At 35.9% G+C, this 17,156-nt stretch overlaps 1 protein-coding gene and 1 long non-coding RNA gene across 2 annotated transcripts in view; one reads left to right on the plus strand and one right to left on the minus strand.

Moving 5' to 3' along the window:
* LOC140167576 (polyamine-transporting ATPase 13A3-like) overlaps positions 1-17,156 on the minus strand; it is a 91,904-nt gene that overhangs the window by 60,579 nt on the left and 14,169 nt on the right. The window contains 3 exon segments of the mRNA XM_072190876.1: positions 173-239; positions 12,256-12,390; positions 16,942-17,011. Of these exon segments, the coding sequence (XP_072046977.1) occupies positions 173-239; positions 12,256-12,390; positions 16,942-17,011 (272 nt within the window).
* On the plus strand, positions 2,503-5,280 carry LOC140168230 (uncharacterized). The gene is made up of 3 exons (XR_011861163.1): positions 2,503-2,536; positions 4,510-4,585; positions 5,067-5,280. It is a non-coding gene; the product is annotated as an uncharacterized lncRNA (long non-coding RNA).

Here is a 17,156-nt window from a genome sequence, read left to right on the forward strand (position 1 = left end):
AAAAACTCAAAATTGACCCCTGCTTAGAAGTACTTCCCCCACCACAAATAATGCGATTATCGGTAAGTCTCTGACAGAAATCCTTATACGAAACAGAATTGAAGCAACTGAACTGACTTTTGGCATTACTATCATATGGTGCCACTGATAGTGTTATCAGTTTGTTGCTTACCTCCATTCTCTCTTAATACTGTTACACATGACTGGTGGGCTACCATGTCCCTTAGTGTTACTGATTGCTGTTGAAAAAAAAAATACATAAAAATAATGAGATATTTTTCATCTAAACAGAAAAAATGTAATTCGTTGCTTCCTCTCTGACATCTTCTCTGGTCTGACTATGCAGTTGGGCATCCTAAAATTAATTAAAAAGCTGTATCATATAATCGATTATCAGCACTTATGAACTATATTATATCACTCATACATAAATTCTAGACAGTTCATTGGTTGATTACCATTTATCATTTTTACTATCACCCTCTCCGTGTGATAGTCTTTACCATCATGTGCTCTGCCGTAGTGCGCCTGCGCCAAGCCGTGCGCTGACTCTTAGACTCGCCGATTTAGTTATGGAGTGGACCCCAAAATGTGAAGTATATCACGGCAAAACATGGTGTTATGTTGATGAAAAAATGTATTTCCTACCTTAAATAGTATTTTAGTAATAGAATTTATGCATGAGTGATATAAAACAAATATTAACTGTCTTAAATTCGTGTAATGGTCGAAATATAATCACTCGGTGAAAGATGTATTGTTCCATTCCAATCGTCGTTCCGGCTCGTGGAATGGAACAATCCATCTTTCACCTCGTGATTATAGTTCGACCATCAAACTCATAGACAGTTAATATTTGTATACTATCACACTCATAGGCATGTAATATTTGTATACCATCATAGTGCTGCGCCATAGTGCGCCTGCGCCAAGCCGTGCGCTGACTCTTAGACTCACCGATTTAGTTATGGAGTGGACCCCAAAATGTGAAGTATATCACGACAAAACATGGTGACTACGTTGATGAAAAAATGTATTTCCTACCTTAAATAGTATTTTAGTAATATGATTTATGTATGAGTGATATAAAACAAATATTAACTGTCTTAAATTAGGTGTAATGGTGAAATATAATCACTCGGTGAAAGATGGATTGTTCCATTCCACTCTCCGTTCCCGGCTCGTGAAATGGAACAATCCATCTTTCACCTCGTGATTTTATTTCGACCATCACACTCATAGACAGTTAATATTTGTATATTGTATTTTGAATGCCTCTAAGCAGAAATCTTTCATATGTGACACGATCTGGTCCATGGGGGCCAAAGGCGGCAAATTTGAAAGTGAGATGAAAGGCAAAAATATGGAGTAAGAAACAATAAAATACATAAGCAAAAACACATCACAAAACCTCATAACTTTAGAAGCAAGTATGCTAGCTCTTTGGTGTTTTCAGTATATGATAGCTTAATGTTACTACAAGGTAATAATTATGGTAACTCAATTTTTAAATATGCCTCCTTTGGCCCCCATGGAGCAAATCGTGTCACATATAGAGAATCAGAATTAACTGACTTTATAATACAATGTAGCTCAGTTTTGGCAACTTCTGACAATAGCCTTGTTGTATTATATTAATTCATGTACACTCCTCAAAGTAATTAAAGGATTATTATTATTATTATTAAACGACACTTAGAGCGCTATATTAAAATTGGATCAAAATATTTCATTCAATATTTTTCAAAAACAAAATTACCTTTCAAGATGTTTTTAGTACCAGATGAAACAGTCATGACATACCAAATATGTCAGACTAATAGATTTCTTTAATATTTTTCTTATCAGGCATAAGTGGTATACTAAAACTATACTTTGATCAGTCCGAAATAGGCAGGCCTTATAACATCGCGGATTAATATCTTTATTTTCATTTGGATACATTTCTTGTGTCATCTCCACATTCAAAATTATGAATTCATGCTCTATGTGTCGTCTGCTTTCTGTTACACACAAAATAGAGAACACATAGATATCACTTGTAAAGTGGGCCTACATTTCCACATAGTTTTAAAAGCTGGACAATTCTGACCAATTTGATACTGATCAAGGTATAAGGACGAGAACAGCATATCCTAAGGAGACATATGTGACTCGATCAAGCGGAATGAGTCGGATGTCGCTAATATTGTTTTTTAGGTATCGGCAAAAAAAGTGTTCAAATTCTTTTGTTTTATATTGTTTTCAGCCATTGATAAATTGCCCATAACTGGGTCCTATTTCATAAAGCTCGACTTAGGATTCATCCTAAGTAACTCTTCCTAACTTATTTAGGAAGAGTTACTTAGTAATTCATCCTATGTCAGGACTTATGATCGATCCTAGGATAGGAAGAATCCTATCTTGATTCGTCCTAAATAAAATAACAGTATGCCATGTATTTGTGGAAGAAGCTAATTTGCATATTCATGAGTTGCTCATCTAGAGAAGAATCCAAGATGGCCGCTTTTTCAATGTGCACACAAAAGTGAAAATGGTGAGTAAATTGCCTCAAATCATGGCTTATATGTATGATTTGAGGATTTTTCTTCATTTTCTGCTAGTAAATGACATTATTTTACCTATGTGCTTTTGTCTGGCCATAAAAATGTCAGAAAACGTGAAATTTTTAAGGAAGTAAATCGGCGTCTGTGGAGGCACACGAAACCCTATGCAAATGCATAGGGGTAAACTTAAGCTTTTTTATGTCTTCACGGCCGACTCGTATTTATTGAATAGGTCTTTATTTTTGCCTAAATAGTTTACCATACACATCGCGGTCAGGAATTGTGAAGTTTTCAGGCAGTACATTGCGATGGGGGGGTAATTTAAAATATTAGGCAAGGCTGATTAGTTGATTAGTACAACTTGGAACTACGACATGTACGATGTCCTCATTCACAAACTGATACTATCTGTCCATCGTATAAGACTGTTACCGTACGGCAGTGTGGTGAAGGAATATTACACAGTCAAGAATAGGCTCCGTCATTTTTTTGTTCTGATCCCTCCCAGTCTCCCAAAACATCAAAAGCGTTGCATGTTTACTTACTTAAGACTCAGACTGTCCTTTTTCATATAACGCAGACAAAGTAGGGCCATGCTACCTAGAAATGGTCAAATTTTGGCAAGAAATATCTCTGTGTAATCCTATGTAAGTCCCATATCACATCGTTATCAGCGATCGAGGTTTTTTTTTTTTCTGAGGTTTGGCTGGTACCCACCAGCGTCATGCATGTGACGTGACACAGCTAAAATAATCGACCGGAAATCGGGGATCATTAAAACGTCAACAAATTTCAAAACACAGAAAGCATTAAACTTAATGGCGAGGGGTCCGAATTTTGAGCCATACAAGTTTACGTGGTGAACTAGGCAAGGCATGCCATCCATGCCATGCCCGCCCATGCATAATTTTGTACTTGTAGTGTACGGTAGGGAGTACCAAATTGAAATTCCCTTATCATGCCTGTACTGCCATGTCCCGACTATTGTTCCACCGATAGCGTTCACACGTACAATGAGAACTGTTATCGAGATTTTAGGCCTAGTAAAGCTTTGACTTTGAGTAAAAGCAACAGAACATTGAAATCAATTAAATTTCAATGTTCCGTAAAAGCTACGGCACATTGAAATCAAGGATTTTATCAAGATTTTAGGACTCGTAAAGCTTTGCGTAATCAATTAAAATTCTTCAAATTCTCAATTTTAATTTTATCAACAGTAAAATCAAGAATTTTATCAAGATTTTGGGCCTCGTAAAAGCTTTAATAGGCCTAAAATCTCAATAAAATTGAAATTGAGAATTTTAATTGATTCCAATGTTCTGTAGCTTTTAGGCCTACACAAAGCTTTAGGAGGCCTAAAATCTCGATAAAATCCTTGATTTCAATGTGCAGTAGCTTTCACGGAACAGTAAAATCCAGAATTTTATCGAGACTTTAGGCCTCGTAAAGCTTTATTAGGCCTAAAATCTGGATAAAATTGAAATTGAGAATTTTAATTGATTCCAATGCTCTGTAGCTTTTACGCAAAGCTTTACGAGGCCTAAAATCTTGAAAAAATCCTTGATTTCAATGTGCCATAGCTTTTACGGAACAGTAAAATCAAGAATTTTATTGAGATTTTAGGTCTCGTAAAGCTTTATTAGGCCTAAAATCTTGATAAAATTGAAATTGAGAATTTTAATTGATTCCAATGTTCCGTAGCTTTTACACAAAGCTTTACGAGGCCTAAAATCTTGGAAAAAATCCTTGATTTTAATGTGCCGTTGATTTTAAATGCGCTTGTATGGACGTCAGCACATGAGTGAACACTAGCGATTAGAAGCTGCGCCCAAATACGCAGTGACGGAGCCGGGCGGACCCATGGGCAACTGGCAGTTGAATTTTGAAGCTGCCCCTTATAAAGTTTGATTTCTTTATTTAAAATTAAGTGGTCATAATGCTTGATTGTGTGTTTTATTTGCAGTTGATGCTGCTTGTTAAATGGATCGGTTTGATATGAAGAGTCTGTGAAGACACAGTGGTCAGTGGATCTGTCAATGGTAAGTAGAATAATGAATGCCAAGAGCAAACCCATGCAGATAAAAGATAACAGAGAATTAAGAATTTAGAACTCTTTATTTACATGTATGGTGAAATCAAGAATATGAAGAATGTTGGAGAATTGGGGTAAAATCTCTTGTAAAAATTTACCTTGTATTTCTTTTTGATCTGTGTCAGGTCCATTTAAATCAACAGTATTTTTCAAATTTAAAGAAATTAAAAATAAAATTAATTGGGATCTTTTTAAGGTAAACAGACTTCAGTACAAATGATGTAATAATATGCGTCTGTGTCATGACTTAAAAATAATTTCAGATGGTGATTTCATTCAATAAATTGAAATTCATGTTGGCAGAATTTGATACAAATTGCATAATAGCTAGCTAGCTGAGACCTAACCTATTTAGAAACATGTCAAAACGTTTTCCATTTAATTCACACTTTTTAATATGTTCTTACTATTTTTGTCTTATTTTACAGGGGCATGATTTAAAAATCAACCTTACGGCTGCCATGGTTGCAGGAAAAACAACACAATTTGAGACTCAAGACTAGACTGATCATATTCTTGATGATTATGCAATCTACATGTCCCGGCTACATGACTGGTACAAAGTAAATTCTTAAATGACACTCACTATAAGTATAAGGATTGGATAAATTATCTCTAAAATTGGAAGTAAATGGCAATACATATTACCTGACTATCTTTAAGAACTTTAAGGACTAGAACTTAAATTTACAAATTTTATATAATTTACAATTGTAATGTAAAATGCACCTACAGGTAAGTGCAATAACACTGTTCATGTCCATGGTTACATGAAAAAAAAAATTGTTGTGGTAGAGGTGATATTCTCTCAAGTGGCAGAGCCATTAGGGGCTGTGCAATAATTATGAGCACTGGTGGGAGGGTAATTTTTTTTAGGGGGGGCCAAGATATTTTTGGCGAGCCAGGGGGTAACAATTTCTTGCAAGCCGAGTGGGGGGGGGGGCTTTTGACACACATTCATGGGGGCTGTGCATGTGCAATAAAATTTCCGAACGGCTCTACAAAATCACTTGCCCCCCTCACGACCTGCCAAAAATCACTTGCCCCTCCTCTCGGCCAGCCAAAAAATCTTTGCCCCCCCTGTTCAAACCTTCAATGGTCTAGATACATGTTGCGAGCGCAGCAAGCAGGAAAATGTGCATATTTAAGCGTTTCCGTACCGTTTCCTTTTTTGGTGCCCCATGAATGTGTGCCAAAAATCGCTTACTGCGCCCCACTCGGCTTGTCAAGAATTGCACGCACCCCTCCCTTTCAGCTGGCCAAAAATTTGTTGCCCCCTCCCATTTTACCTACATGTACCCTCCCACCAAGGCTCATACCGGTAAGTATTGCACAGCCCCTAAAAACAGTACGGAAACACTTAAATATGCAAATTTTTCCACTTTATACAGCAACACCATGATTTCTTATTCTTAAGGATCTCATTTGGCAGGAAATTTTTATTTTCACTCCTATCTTTTCTATGAGTAAAAGAATGGCACTCAGTATTATTTTGAAAATTGAATAGCTTTTTGATGGAGGAATTGTTGTTTTTACTAGCCGTGTGAACGGTGTGATAGAGGTAAGGCAGGTCCAATATTTTGAGTTGTGGATGCTGAATCATGCTGGCGCATTTCGAGGGTTGACAAACAGAAGGCCTTAACTCAAAAAGTGCCTTTTTGAGAAAAAAAAGTAAAAATAATATTTTGCATTGAGATGTGACCAAGTATTATTGTGCTATAGATGCAATAGGAAGTTGAATTGAGTTAAGGTTTATGATTTTAAGAATCTGTGGGTATTACAGATTATTTTGGAACCAAAATCTCAAAATGGCCAAAAGTGAGTTAAGGCCTTCTGTTTGTCAACCCTCGATTTGCGGTATCCATTAAGGCAAATTATTGGACATTTCTACACACATGCAGTTGATGATAGTAAAAACAGAAATTCATATAGTTTATTCTCATTCTTAGTCAATTGAGAGGGGTCATTTGACACTGGTGTGGGAGGTCCCCGATCCAACACTAAGGCCACTAAGATTAGAATATTGGACGTCTTCCTCGAATCCTCGCACATAATTGCTACATGAAGGTCCATGTCTATTAAACGGGGTCTCCGGCAATCATAACATTATGCCTTATATGTTAGAAAAATAATTATCGAGCATGAATCACATGGTTTTATTTGAAACTCATATTGACCATAAAAACAAATAAAAACAGTCGGCTCTCAACATGCGATATTCAAAATTCCCGCACCAAAAGTGCAATGACGTAATGGTTACTTGTGCTCCATTGTCGTCAGCCTTCATTGTATTACTGAGATGTCATTGCACTTGACGTTTTTATGGTCACTATGAGTTTGTTTTAAATAAAACCATGTGATTCATGCTTGATAATTATTTTTCTTATATAATATGTGATCCCTCAGCACAACTGAGCCCGATGTCGCCAATCATCATTTTTGAGATATTCAACCAAAATATTCTGCTTGAAATTAGCTTTAAAATGATGTATATCATGTCTATAGTACTTGACATTTAAGTAGTGAAAATCAATAAAACAGTCAATAAATCCTTTGTTTCCTATTGTTTATTGTTAAGTTCAATGGAGCATATCTCAATAGTGGCACTGGCGACATCCGGGCTCAGTTGTGCTGAGGGGTCACATATAAGGCATAATGTTGTGATTGCCGGAGACTTCCTTTAAAGAGGAACCCCGCCAGAGCAGTTCTTCTGGGTGAACCAAACCTGCCTGGTTATCAAATTAATCAGTGACATTGACAAGGTCATCTCTGAATTTGATAGGTGCTAATTGATGCAATTGCCAATAACATTAAAACATCAATTAGCCCTTGTCAAATTCAGAGATAACCTTGTCACTGATTAATTTGATAACATGGCAGATTTGGTTCACCCCAGAACTGCTCTGGTGGGGCTTCCTCTTAAAGGTTATCATAACAATCAAAATGTGAAGCAAGTTTGTAGTGAACATTTATGCAATAAACAAAATGATTTCCAAAATGTACTTATGATTTAAAGTTGCATTATGTTTTGTGTGTTTTAGTGTTTTTGATAATTGGTATAAAAACTAGTTAAGGTTATACATGTAGGCCAAATCACCCACCACTAATTGCAACAGAATCCATTTTGCATGCATTGCATCCATCTCCCAAAAGCTAACACAAAAGCATATCAACGGTCCCCAATAATGCAAGTAGTGGAACAGTGCCTAATTTGCATAAATCCAAAATGGCCGTTTATGCGGGGGGTGAAATTTCAAATTTGGTCAATTTTTGCTAAAACCACAATGTATTCCTCTCAAATCATAAGGATTCAGAAATATTATAGTTTGACCTATCTCAGATCTACATTTCTTGAGTTACAGGGGAAAAGCTTAATATATGAGGTATTGTTGGTCGAAGCAGCCAAAAAATTGATTTCCATTATCTGAATCAATATATTATTGAAAAATAACACTTTGGTGTTTTGCAAAAGTTCATTCTACAAATCATATGCTTTGAAAACTTGCTTAATTTATTGTTGTTAATGAGTTATGTACGTTTTACAAAAGTGTTGTTGTTTCAGCCCTCTTTACAACAACTCAAGAACCACAGGACCTACATAGTATATCTGTGATATTTGAATTCTTCTACAAGCTCGCTATGAATTGAGCAATGCAATATTTGCTAAAGCTCACTACCATTCGCAAGATGCTGCGAAATACTTTTTTTCTGCTGCTTCAACCAACAATACATCGTACCCTTAAATGTCAAAATTTGGACTCTACAGGGGAAAAAATGAAATATTCTCAGGTTTTGAAATAAATGGTCTCGTATTGTTCCACTTGCAAAGCATTTAATAAAAAGAATAGTTTGCCATATATCAAGTGGTTTGTTACCCTGGTAACATGGCAAAGATCAAATTCCATTGACCTTGACCTATTTTTTGATACTACTTATGTAACAAAACATCCAAAACAATGAAACTTTTCTCATTTTGATTTATTTTTGCCAAAGGAACAACTTGAGACCAGTTGGATTAAAATTGGAGCATATTTCCATTGTAAACGCACTGTGGACCCAAAATTTGACCTTTGACCTGTTTGCCTATAACTCAAGAACTTTATGTCAGAGACTGGAAAAACTATACTTTTTCTGTATCCTTATGATGAGAGCAAAACATTGGTATGGTTTCTAACAAGATTTGACCAACTTTGAAATTTCACCCCTGCATAAGCGGCCATTTTGGATTTATGCAAATTAGGCACTGTTCCACTACTTGGACTTTTGATATTTTCTTTAATAGGCCTATACTTTTCTGAAATGAATGGTGATTAAATGGTTTCTGTTGCAGTTAGTGGTGGGTTAAACCCTGATTTTCCTTAATTTAAAGAAGCCATCCCACTTTTGGGTTCAAGTTCCTCTATGTGAATTATGTTCTGTCTCATCATCAAAGTGAAGTATGTCAGTTCCTCTGTTATGTGGAGTACTGACCAAGTACTAGATGCAGTAGATGAATTTTTGAATGAGAAAACGGACATTTTGATGGTTAGCTATTATCAACCTTGACATACCAGTAAAGTTTCAGATTTGAATTCCTGAAAATAACGTTAGACTAATTTTTTACCAAATCTGTGGATTTGTAACATGTTACCATGGCAACAGAAGATAGTGAAAATTTATGTTTCACTTTATTTTACTATATATGGTTATCCTTTATCAACCTTGACACACCTGCAAATTTTCAGGTTCGAATTCATAAAAATAACGGATATAGACTAATTTTTTACCAAATCTGTGGATTTTAAACATGTTACCATGGCAACAGAAGATAACGAAAACATAATGTTTCACTTTACTCTACTGTTTATGGTTAGCTAGTATCAACCTTGACATACCTGTAAAGTTTCAGATTTGAATTCCTGAAAATAACGGAGTTAGACTCATTTTTACCAAATCTGTGGATTTTAAACATGTTACCATGGCAACAGAAGATAACGAAAAAACATATGTTTCACTTTACTCTACTGTTTATGGTTAGCTATTATCAACCTTGACATATCTGTAAAGTTTCAGATTTGAATTCCTGAAAATAACGGAGTTAGACTAATTTTTATAAAATCTGTGGATTTGTAACATGTTACCATGGCAACAGAAGATAGCAAAAACATATGTTTCACTTTACTCTACTGTTCATGGTTAGCTATTATCAACCTTGACATATCTGTAAAGTTTCAGATTTGAATTCCTGAAAATAACGGAGTTAGACTCATTTTTTACCAAATCTGTGGATTTGTAACATGTTACCATGGCAACAGAAGATAGCGAAAATATATGTTTCACTTTTTTTGACTATATATGTATAGCTTTGATCAATCTTGACACCCCTGCAAAATTTCAGGTTCGAGTTCCTAAAAATAACGGAGTTAGACTCATTTTTTACCAAATCTGTGGATTTTAAACACGTTACCATGGCAACAGAAGATAACGAAAACATATGTTTCAATTTACTCTACTGTTTATGGTTAGCTATTATCAACCTTGACATATCTGTAAAGTTTCAGATTTGAATTCCTGAAAATAACGGAGTTAGACTAATTTTTTATAAAATCTGTGGATTTGTAACATGTTACCATGGCAACAGAAGATAACGAAAAAACATATGTTTCACTTTACTCTACTGTTCATGGTTAGCTATTATCAACCTTGACATATCTGTAAAGTTTCAGATTTGAATTCCTGAAAATAACGGAGTTAGACTCATTTTTTACCAAATCTGTGGATTTGTAACATGTTACCATGGCAACAGAAGATAGCGAAAATATATGTTTCACTTTTTTTGACTATATATGTATAGCTTTGATCAATCTTGACACCCCTGCAAAATTTCAGGTTCGAGTTCCTAAAAATAACGGAGTTAGACTCATTTTTACCAAATCTGTGGATTTTAAACACGTTACCATGGCAACAGAAGATAACGAAAACATATGTTTCAATTTACTCTACTGTTTATGGTTAGCTATTATCAACCTTGACATATCTGTAAAGTTTCAGATTTGAATTCCTAAAAATAACGGAGTAGACTAATTTTTTTACCAAATCTGTGGATTTGTAACATGTTACCATGGCAACAGAAGATAGCGAAAATATTTGTTTAACTTTATTTTACTATATATGGTTATCCTTTATCAACCTTGACACACCTGCAAATTTTCAGGTTCGAATTCATAAAAATAACGGAGTTAGACTAATTTTTACCAAATCTGTGGATTTTAAACATGTTACCATGGCAACAGAAGATAGCGAAAATATGTTTCCTTTTTGACAATATATGTATAGCTTTGATCAACCTTGACACACCTGCAAAATTTCAGGTTCGAGTTCCTAAAAATAACGGAGTTAGACTCATTTTTACCAAATCTGTGGATTTTAAACATGTTACCATGACAACAGAAGATAGTGAAAATATAAGATTCACTTTATTTTACTATAGATGGTAAGTTTATATCAACCTTGACATATCTGCAAAGTTTCAGATCCAAGTTTCAAAAAATAACGGAATTAGACTCATTTAAACCCTTTTCCCCTTGATTTTCATCAAAATCACAAAAATCATGTTTTTTTGACGTTTTAGCTAAGATAGGGACTCTAGGAAGAATCCCCCAAAGTTAGGACACCTCCTGACCCCTTCCTAAGTTAGGAAGAAACTTAGGAAGGATATTCTTCCTAAGTTTCTTTATAATATAGAAGATAGGATCAATCCTAAAGTTAGGAAGAGTTCAAGACTTAGGAAGAATCAATTCATCCTAAGTCCCACTTAGGATGAATCCTAAGTTTTATGAAATAGGACCCAGATGTGCGATTTTTGATGGAGTTTGCATTAAAATTGAGCATTTGTAAGCTGCCAGAGAGTGGTGTAAAAAATCCCAAATTAAAATTGCTGACATCCGACTCATTCCGCTTGATCGCGTCATACATGTGACGTGAGCAAGGGATATTCATCAAAAATATTCAAAGTTTTTTACATCGGCTAATAGCTCTTCAAAAATGCTACATGTTGATGCAAACCCTATGAAAATTGAACATCTGGTTATAAGCCACCTTAATTAAAATCTGAGTTTCCAAGCTTGTGAGAAATTGAAAACCTAATGCAGAATGCATTTTTTTAATTAATTAATTTTTTTATGTGTCTGTACAGGCTTTGGGACAAGTACTTTGTGCAAAAAGTATCCAACATCTATAATGCAAATAACAGCAATAATTGCAAATGTTGGAATAGTAGCCCAAATAAAGTCACTGCTACAAAATAATTATTCTCTGTGTAAAACATCAAAAACTTGTTGAAACTTGAAATCAAATTGGAATTTTGAGTTTTATTTTCGTCTTTCAAAAAAAAAAGATAAAAAAATCAATTTCTTGATTTTCAAAGAGGATAATATGAATGCTTTGAGACTCGGGTTTTAATTAAGGTGGCCTAACCAAGTAGAAGGTATACATGTAGGCAATTTATCATTTGCTAAAAACAATGAGAAACAACAGAATATGAGCATACCAATAACTTGAAATAAATATTAGCGACATTAGACTCATTCCCCTTGATCGCATCACATATGTCTGATAAATTGTTTTGTTGCTACTAACCTTTCTGGTCTCATAGAGAGACACGCCTATTGATATGAACATAATGATAACGATACAAACGGCGTAATAATAATACACCTCTGCAAACCACAGGATTACACTGAATATCTGGAACATGTAGAAAGGATTCAAGATCTGAAATTGAAAAGGTAATACATCCAGATAAATATGAGTCACCCTATTTATTTAAGAATAAAAAAAAAATTACAAAAGTTGAAATTTTTTGTCACAAATATGTCTGCTGTATTAATAATTATATAACCATGCTTGTAAAGCGCAATACACAATTAAGTCTCAAAGTTATAACAATTATATTGTATTCTATTACCCTCTCACAACTCATTATTCCAAATTGTGCATTGCGATTTGTTAAAACACATGTGAGAGCCCTTTATTCTGCAATAATGGGTTAAGCGCTGTAACACATTAGGCCTATATGCATAGCATTACACTAGGTTATGCTTGCAATATTTCTGCAATACGCACTGACACTTACAGGTTCGCGCTCCACCTTAAAGTAACAACTTAAAATATTTAGGGAAAAAAGTTATATTTTCTCTTGTGGTAATACATGTAGAATAGAAATAAAGGGTGCACATTCAGTATCCTGGGTTCGGCTGCACCTCACCCATTATTTACTCGGACACATTATTTGGGTGTAAAGGATACTGAATTACCCTTTATTTCTAAAACAGTTTTATGATGAGCATCCATCAAATATTTCCTTGGAGAGTTCAGATGCAAAAAGCTATACTCCATCCCTGCCTAGTGTTTTTATTTTATATACATGTATATTAATATTAAATGATATGGGCTACGGTCTAAACGTTCCCCACCCCAAATTCAGGAAATGGTAGGATTTGAGCGCGACATTTTGGACATGGTAGAAAACATTCAATTCAAGCGGGCCAGCAATACCTTCCAGTCTACTCTCAAAGAGGATGTTAAAACACCTCAACTCATGAGATCACATATTTGTTGAAGCTGACAAAACTAGGAATATGTACAAGATGAACCCCACTGACTACAATAAGCTCCTCGCTGAAAACATCTCTCAAAAATATGAAAACGCAAATCCTAAAATCACTGAAGAAATAGATGCTGAATTCAATGACATAGCAACAACGCTCAACATTTCTGACAGAATAAATCAAACTTCTGAAAAGCCTGCCTTTGTTACGATCAAAGATCACAAAGAAAACTTCCAGACTAACACTAAATGCAGGCTAATAAACCCATCCAAATCAGAAATGGGTCGTGTCAGTAAAGTCATACTTGACCGTGTGAATACCGCCGTTCGTATGAAAACTCGCGTTAACCAGTGGCGAAATACTGGCGCGGTTCTTGAATGGTTTTCTGACCTGAAAGAAAAGGAAAAGCTAACTTTCCTGCTATTCGACATTTCTACCCGTCAATCTCCGAAGATTTGCTCACCAAATCCATAACATGGGCCAAACAGTTCACCACCATCCAGGACATTGAAATAGACGCCATCATGCACTCAAGGAGATCGCTGCTACATGACACCCACGGTAAAACTTGGGTGAAAAAACACGCCCAAAAGCAATTTGACGTCTCCATGGGTGCTTTTGATGGCGCCAAGTCTGTGAACTGGTCGGTTTGTACATCCTCAACGAGCTCAAGAAAAAATGAAATTTGACAGTGTAGGCCTATACCGTGATGACGGCTTGGCTACCTTGAAATCGTGCTCGGTAGCCAGGCTGACAGCGCAAGGAAGAAACTTGTAAAAGCTTTCCAGAGCTGCGGCGGGAAAATCACGGTTCAGACGAACTTAAAGTCTGCCTGCTTCCTCGACGTGCACCTAGATCTCAACACCGGCTCGCATAGACCCTACAGAAAACCAAACGATGACCCAGTATACATTAACCGCCTATCTAACCACCCGCCACCCATCATAAACAACATACCACCTGCCATTAGCAAAAGAATCTCGACGCTGTCATCAAACCCAGGCATATTCAAGGATGCAGCACCTAGCTACAATGCAGCTCTAAAGAAAGCTGGATACGTGGAAGAAATTGTCTACACCACGAAGAGCAGCGATAAGAGACAACAAAAAAAGAAAAAGCAAAGAACAAGAAAAACAATATGGTATAACCCACCATTCAGTAAGAGTGTTAAAACCAATGTGGGAGTGCGCATTTCTTAAAACTCGTTGGCAGGCATTTTCCAAGTGAACACAAGTTGCATAGAATATTCAACAGAAATAGCATCAAAATCAGTTACAGCTGCATGAAAAACATGCAACAAATTATCAAGGCTCACAACAGCAAAACCATGGCGAAAAGTAATCAAAATACCACTGAAAAATGTTGCAACTGCAGGCAAAAAAATACCTGCCCCCTCCGTGGAAAATGCCTTGCCAACGATATAGTGTACAAAGCTAAAGTCACAACTGATGAAAAAATTGCCAGCTACATTGGACTAGCAAGTGGTAACTTCAAAACCAGGTATAATAATCACAACAAATCGTCGTCCGTCATGAGCGATACTGAAAAAGAAACAGAACTTTCAAAGTATGTCTGGGACTGTAAAAGAAAAAAACTCAACTATACTCAATCTCATGGGAAATTCTCAAGTATTCTAATCAGTGTTGTAGGTCTCGAGACCAGGTCTCGGTCTCGAGACCATCTCGAGACCTGGTTTTGCAGTGTCTCGGTCTCGGATGTCAAGGTCTTGGTCTCGGACCTCAAAAGTCTCGGTCTCGGACCTCAAAAGTCTCGGTCTCGATTTTTTTTTGTTCGAGACCTGTCGAGACCTGAAGAAAAAGATATGATTTTCTGTTGCTGTTCATTATTTATTCCTTACCCTAAATTTCAATGACTGTTGAAGAAATTGTTAAGAATAAAGATACAGAAATCATTTTATAAAGTTATAAATGAATCATAAGTGAGCATGTTCGTATGTGTGCTTCCAATTTCAGTTCATGATTAAACATAGGTGGGCAGGTGGCGGAAGCGAGGATCCCGCTAAACTTTTGCAAGGAGAACATTCTCCACAAAAGCATAATAGATGAAGAAATAGTTGCTCTGTGCAGTGTGCATCTTCTTTTCAACACAAAAACAACACTGTGGTAAAATTGCTCAGTTGCTCACTGGCCCTTCATACACTAGCCTAATTTTGCCTCCACTGTAGCCAACATTTATGAAATTTTCTCAACATTTGGAGGAAAAATGGTAAAAATTAAGACAAACACATGTAGTGTTAAACTGCGGGTCCAAATTTCTTGAAAAGTTGGTACAATGATGGGTTCTCTTTCAAATTTTCAGCGGCACACCCGTACCCGTACCCAAACCAAACTTGAGCATCCCCCAGGATTAAACCAAGGTCTCGGTCTCGGTCTTGGTCTCGGAACTTAGAGGTCTCGGTCTCGGAAGGGGTGGTCTTGGTCTCGGAAGGTTTGGTCTCGGTCTCGGTCTCGATCTCGGACGGGCAGGTCTTGGTCTCGGTCTCGGTCTCGGACATAGAGGTCTTGACTACAACACTGATTCTAATACCCATAGGCGCAGTTCAGGCCAATGCAATCTCTGTATGGAGGAAAAGCTCCATATCTTATACAGTACTAGACACGATTCAGAAGTCTCAATCAATAGGCGTAATGAGCTGGTTTCTAAATGCCGTCATGGCAACCATCGACGCATAAACCGCCCGACCGAAACAAAAAAAAAAAAAATGATCTGTGTTATCAAACATTAGTTGCCTGATGATCGCCGTACTGATCGTACACAAAATGTTTAATTAACGTGTATATTTATATATTTTATTAGGCTCTACACCAGTTGTATTGAGCACTCTTACTGCATTTCTGTGACTCTTATATATTGTATATTAATATATATAGTTTAATAAGAAATATCACAAGAAAAGATTTCCTGAATAAAAGATGATATACATAGAAAATAGAAAAAAACTAAGTACACAAAAATATTTAGACTAAAAGAAATTAATTACAATATTTATTATATGACTATTACAAGCTATGGCATTTTGCAGGTCAAACTTTTCATATATAACTGGTAGTAAACTGATTTATGGATTTTTTATGGGTAATTAAAATTGTACAGATTAAATTGCACAAATAGAGCTGATATAAATACATGGGATGGAGTACCGATTGTATTATTTGAATTTTGAATAGAAAATATGGCTTTTACGTATATAATTTGGTTCACTTCAAGTTCAGTAGTGACGTATGTGTGTATTTTAATCGCCACAGTACCTAATTGCGTAAAAAAAAAAAAAAAAGCATTGATGTCACTACCAAACTTGTGGTGAACTAAATTATAGATAGAATACTGCCTCAGAGTATTATGTTTTACTGGCACTCACTACATTGGGCTATTCCAGTTGAAAGCCATACACCCCCTATGGAAGGCATGACCTTAATCAGGGAGTGTGGATTTCAAATGGGGTTACCTGAATGGGTGACTCCATTTGAAATCTACACCCCCTGTGTGTGTGATTAAGATCATGTCTTCCATAGGGGGTGTATGGATTGCAAATGAGAATAGCCCACTGATTTGTAACCTACAAAAGAACCTTCTCTAAAGTTCCCCATATGAATTGACTGTAATATATAACAACAGCAAAACTAACAATGACATGCATAAACACTATGCACTAGCAACAATATGAATATATAAAACCTGCATTCATTTCACTAACCTCTTGTATAAATAACTTGCCATACGATTTGACCTCTATGTCTATTGTATTTTCCCCATAAACGGTGCTCCTGTTTAAAAGGAAATTAAATGAAAGAGGGGAAAGAGAGTTAACATGGCAGATGAAATTTAAAATATAATATGTGTCATACAAATAAAAAAACATACCAATTACAATTTATGGTAGCCATGATGTATCTTCTCCTAATTCCATTA

This window comes from Amphiura filiformis, chromosome 13, assembly GCF_039555335.1.
Source record: "Amphiura filiformis chromosome 13, Afil_fr2py, whole genome shotgun sequence".
Lineage (NCBI taxonomy): Eukaryota > Metazoa > Echinodermata > Ophiuroidea > Amphilepidida > Amphiuridae > Amphiura > Amphiura filiformis.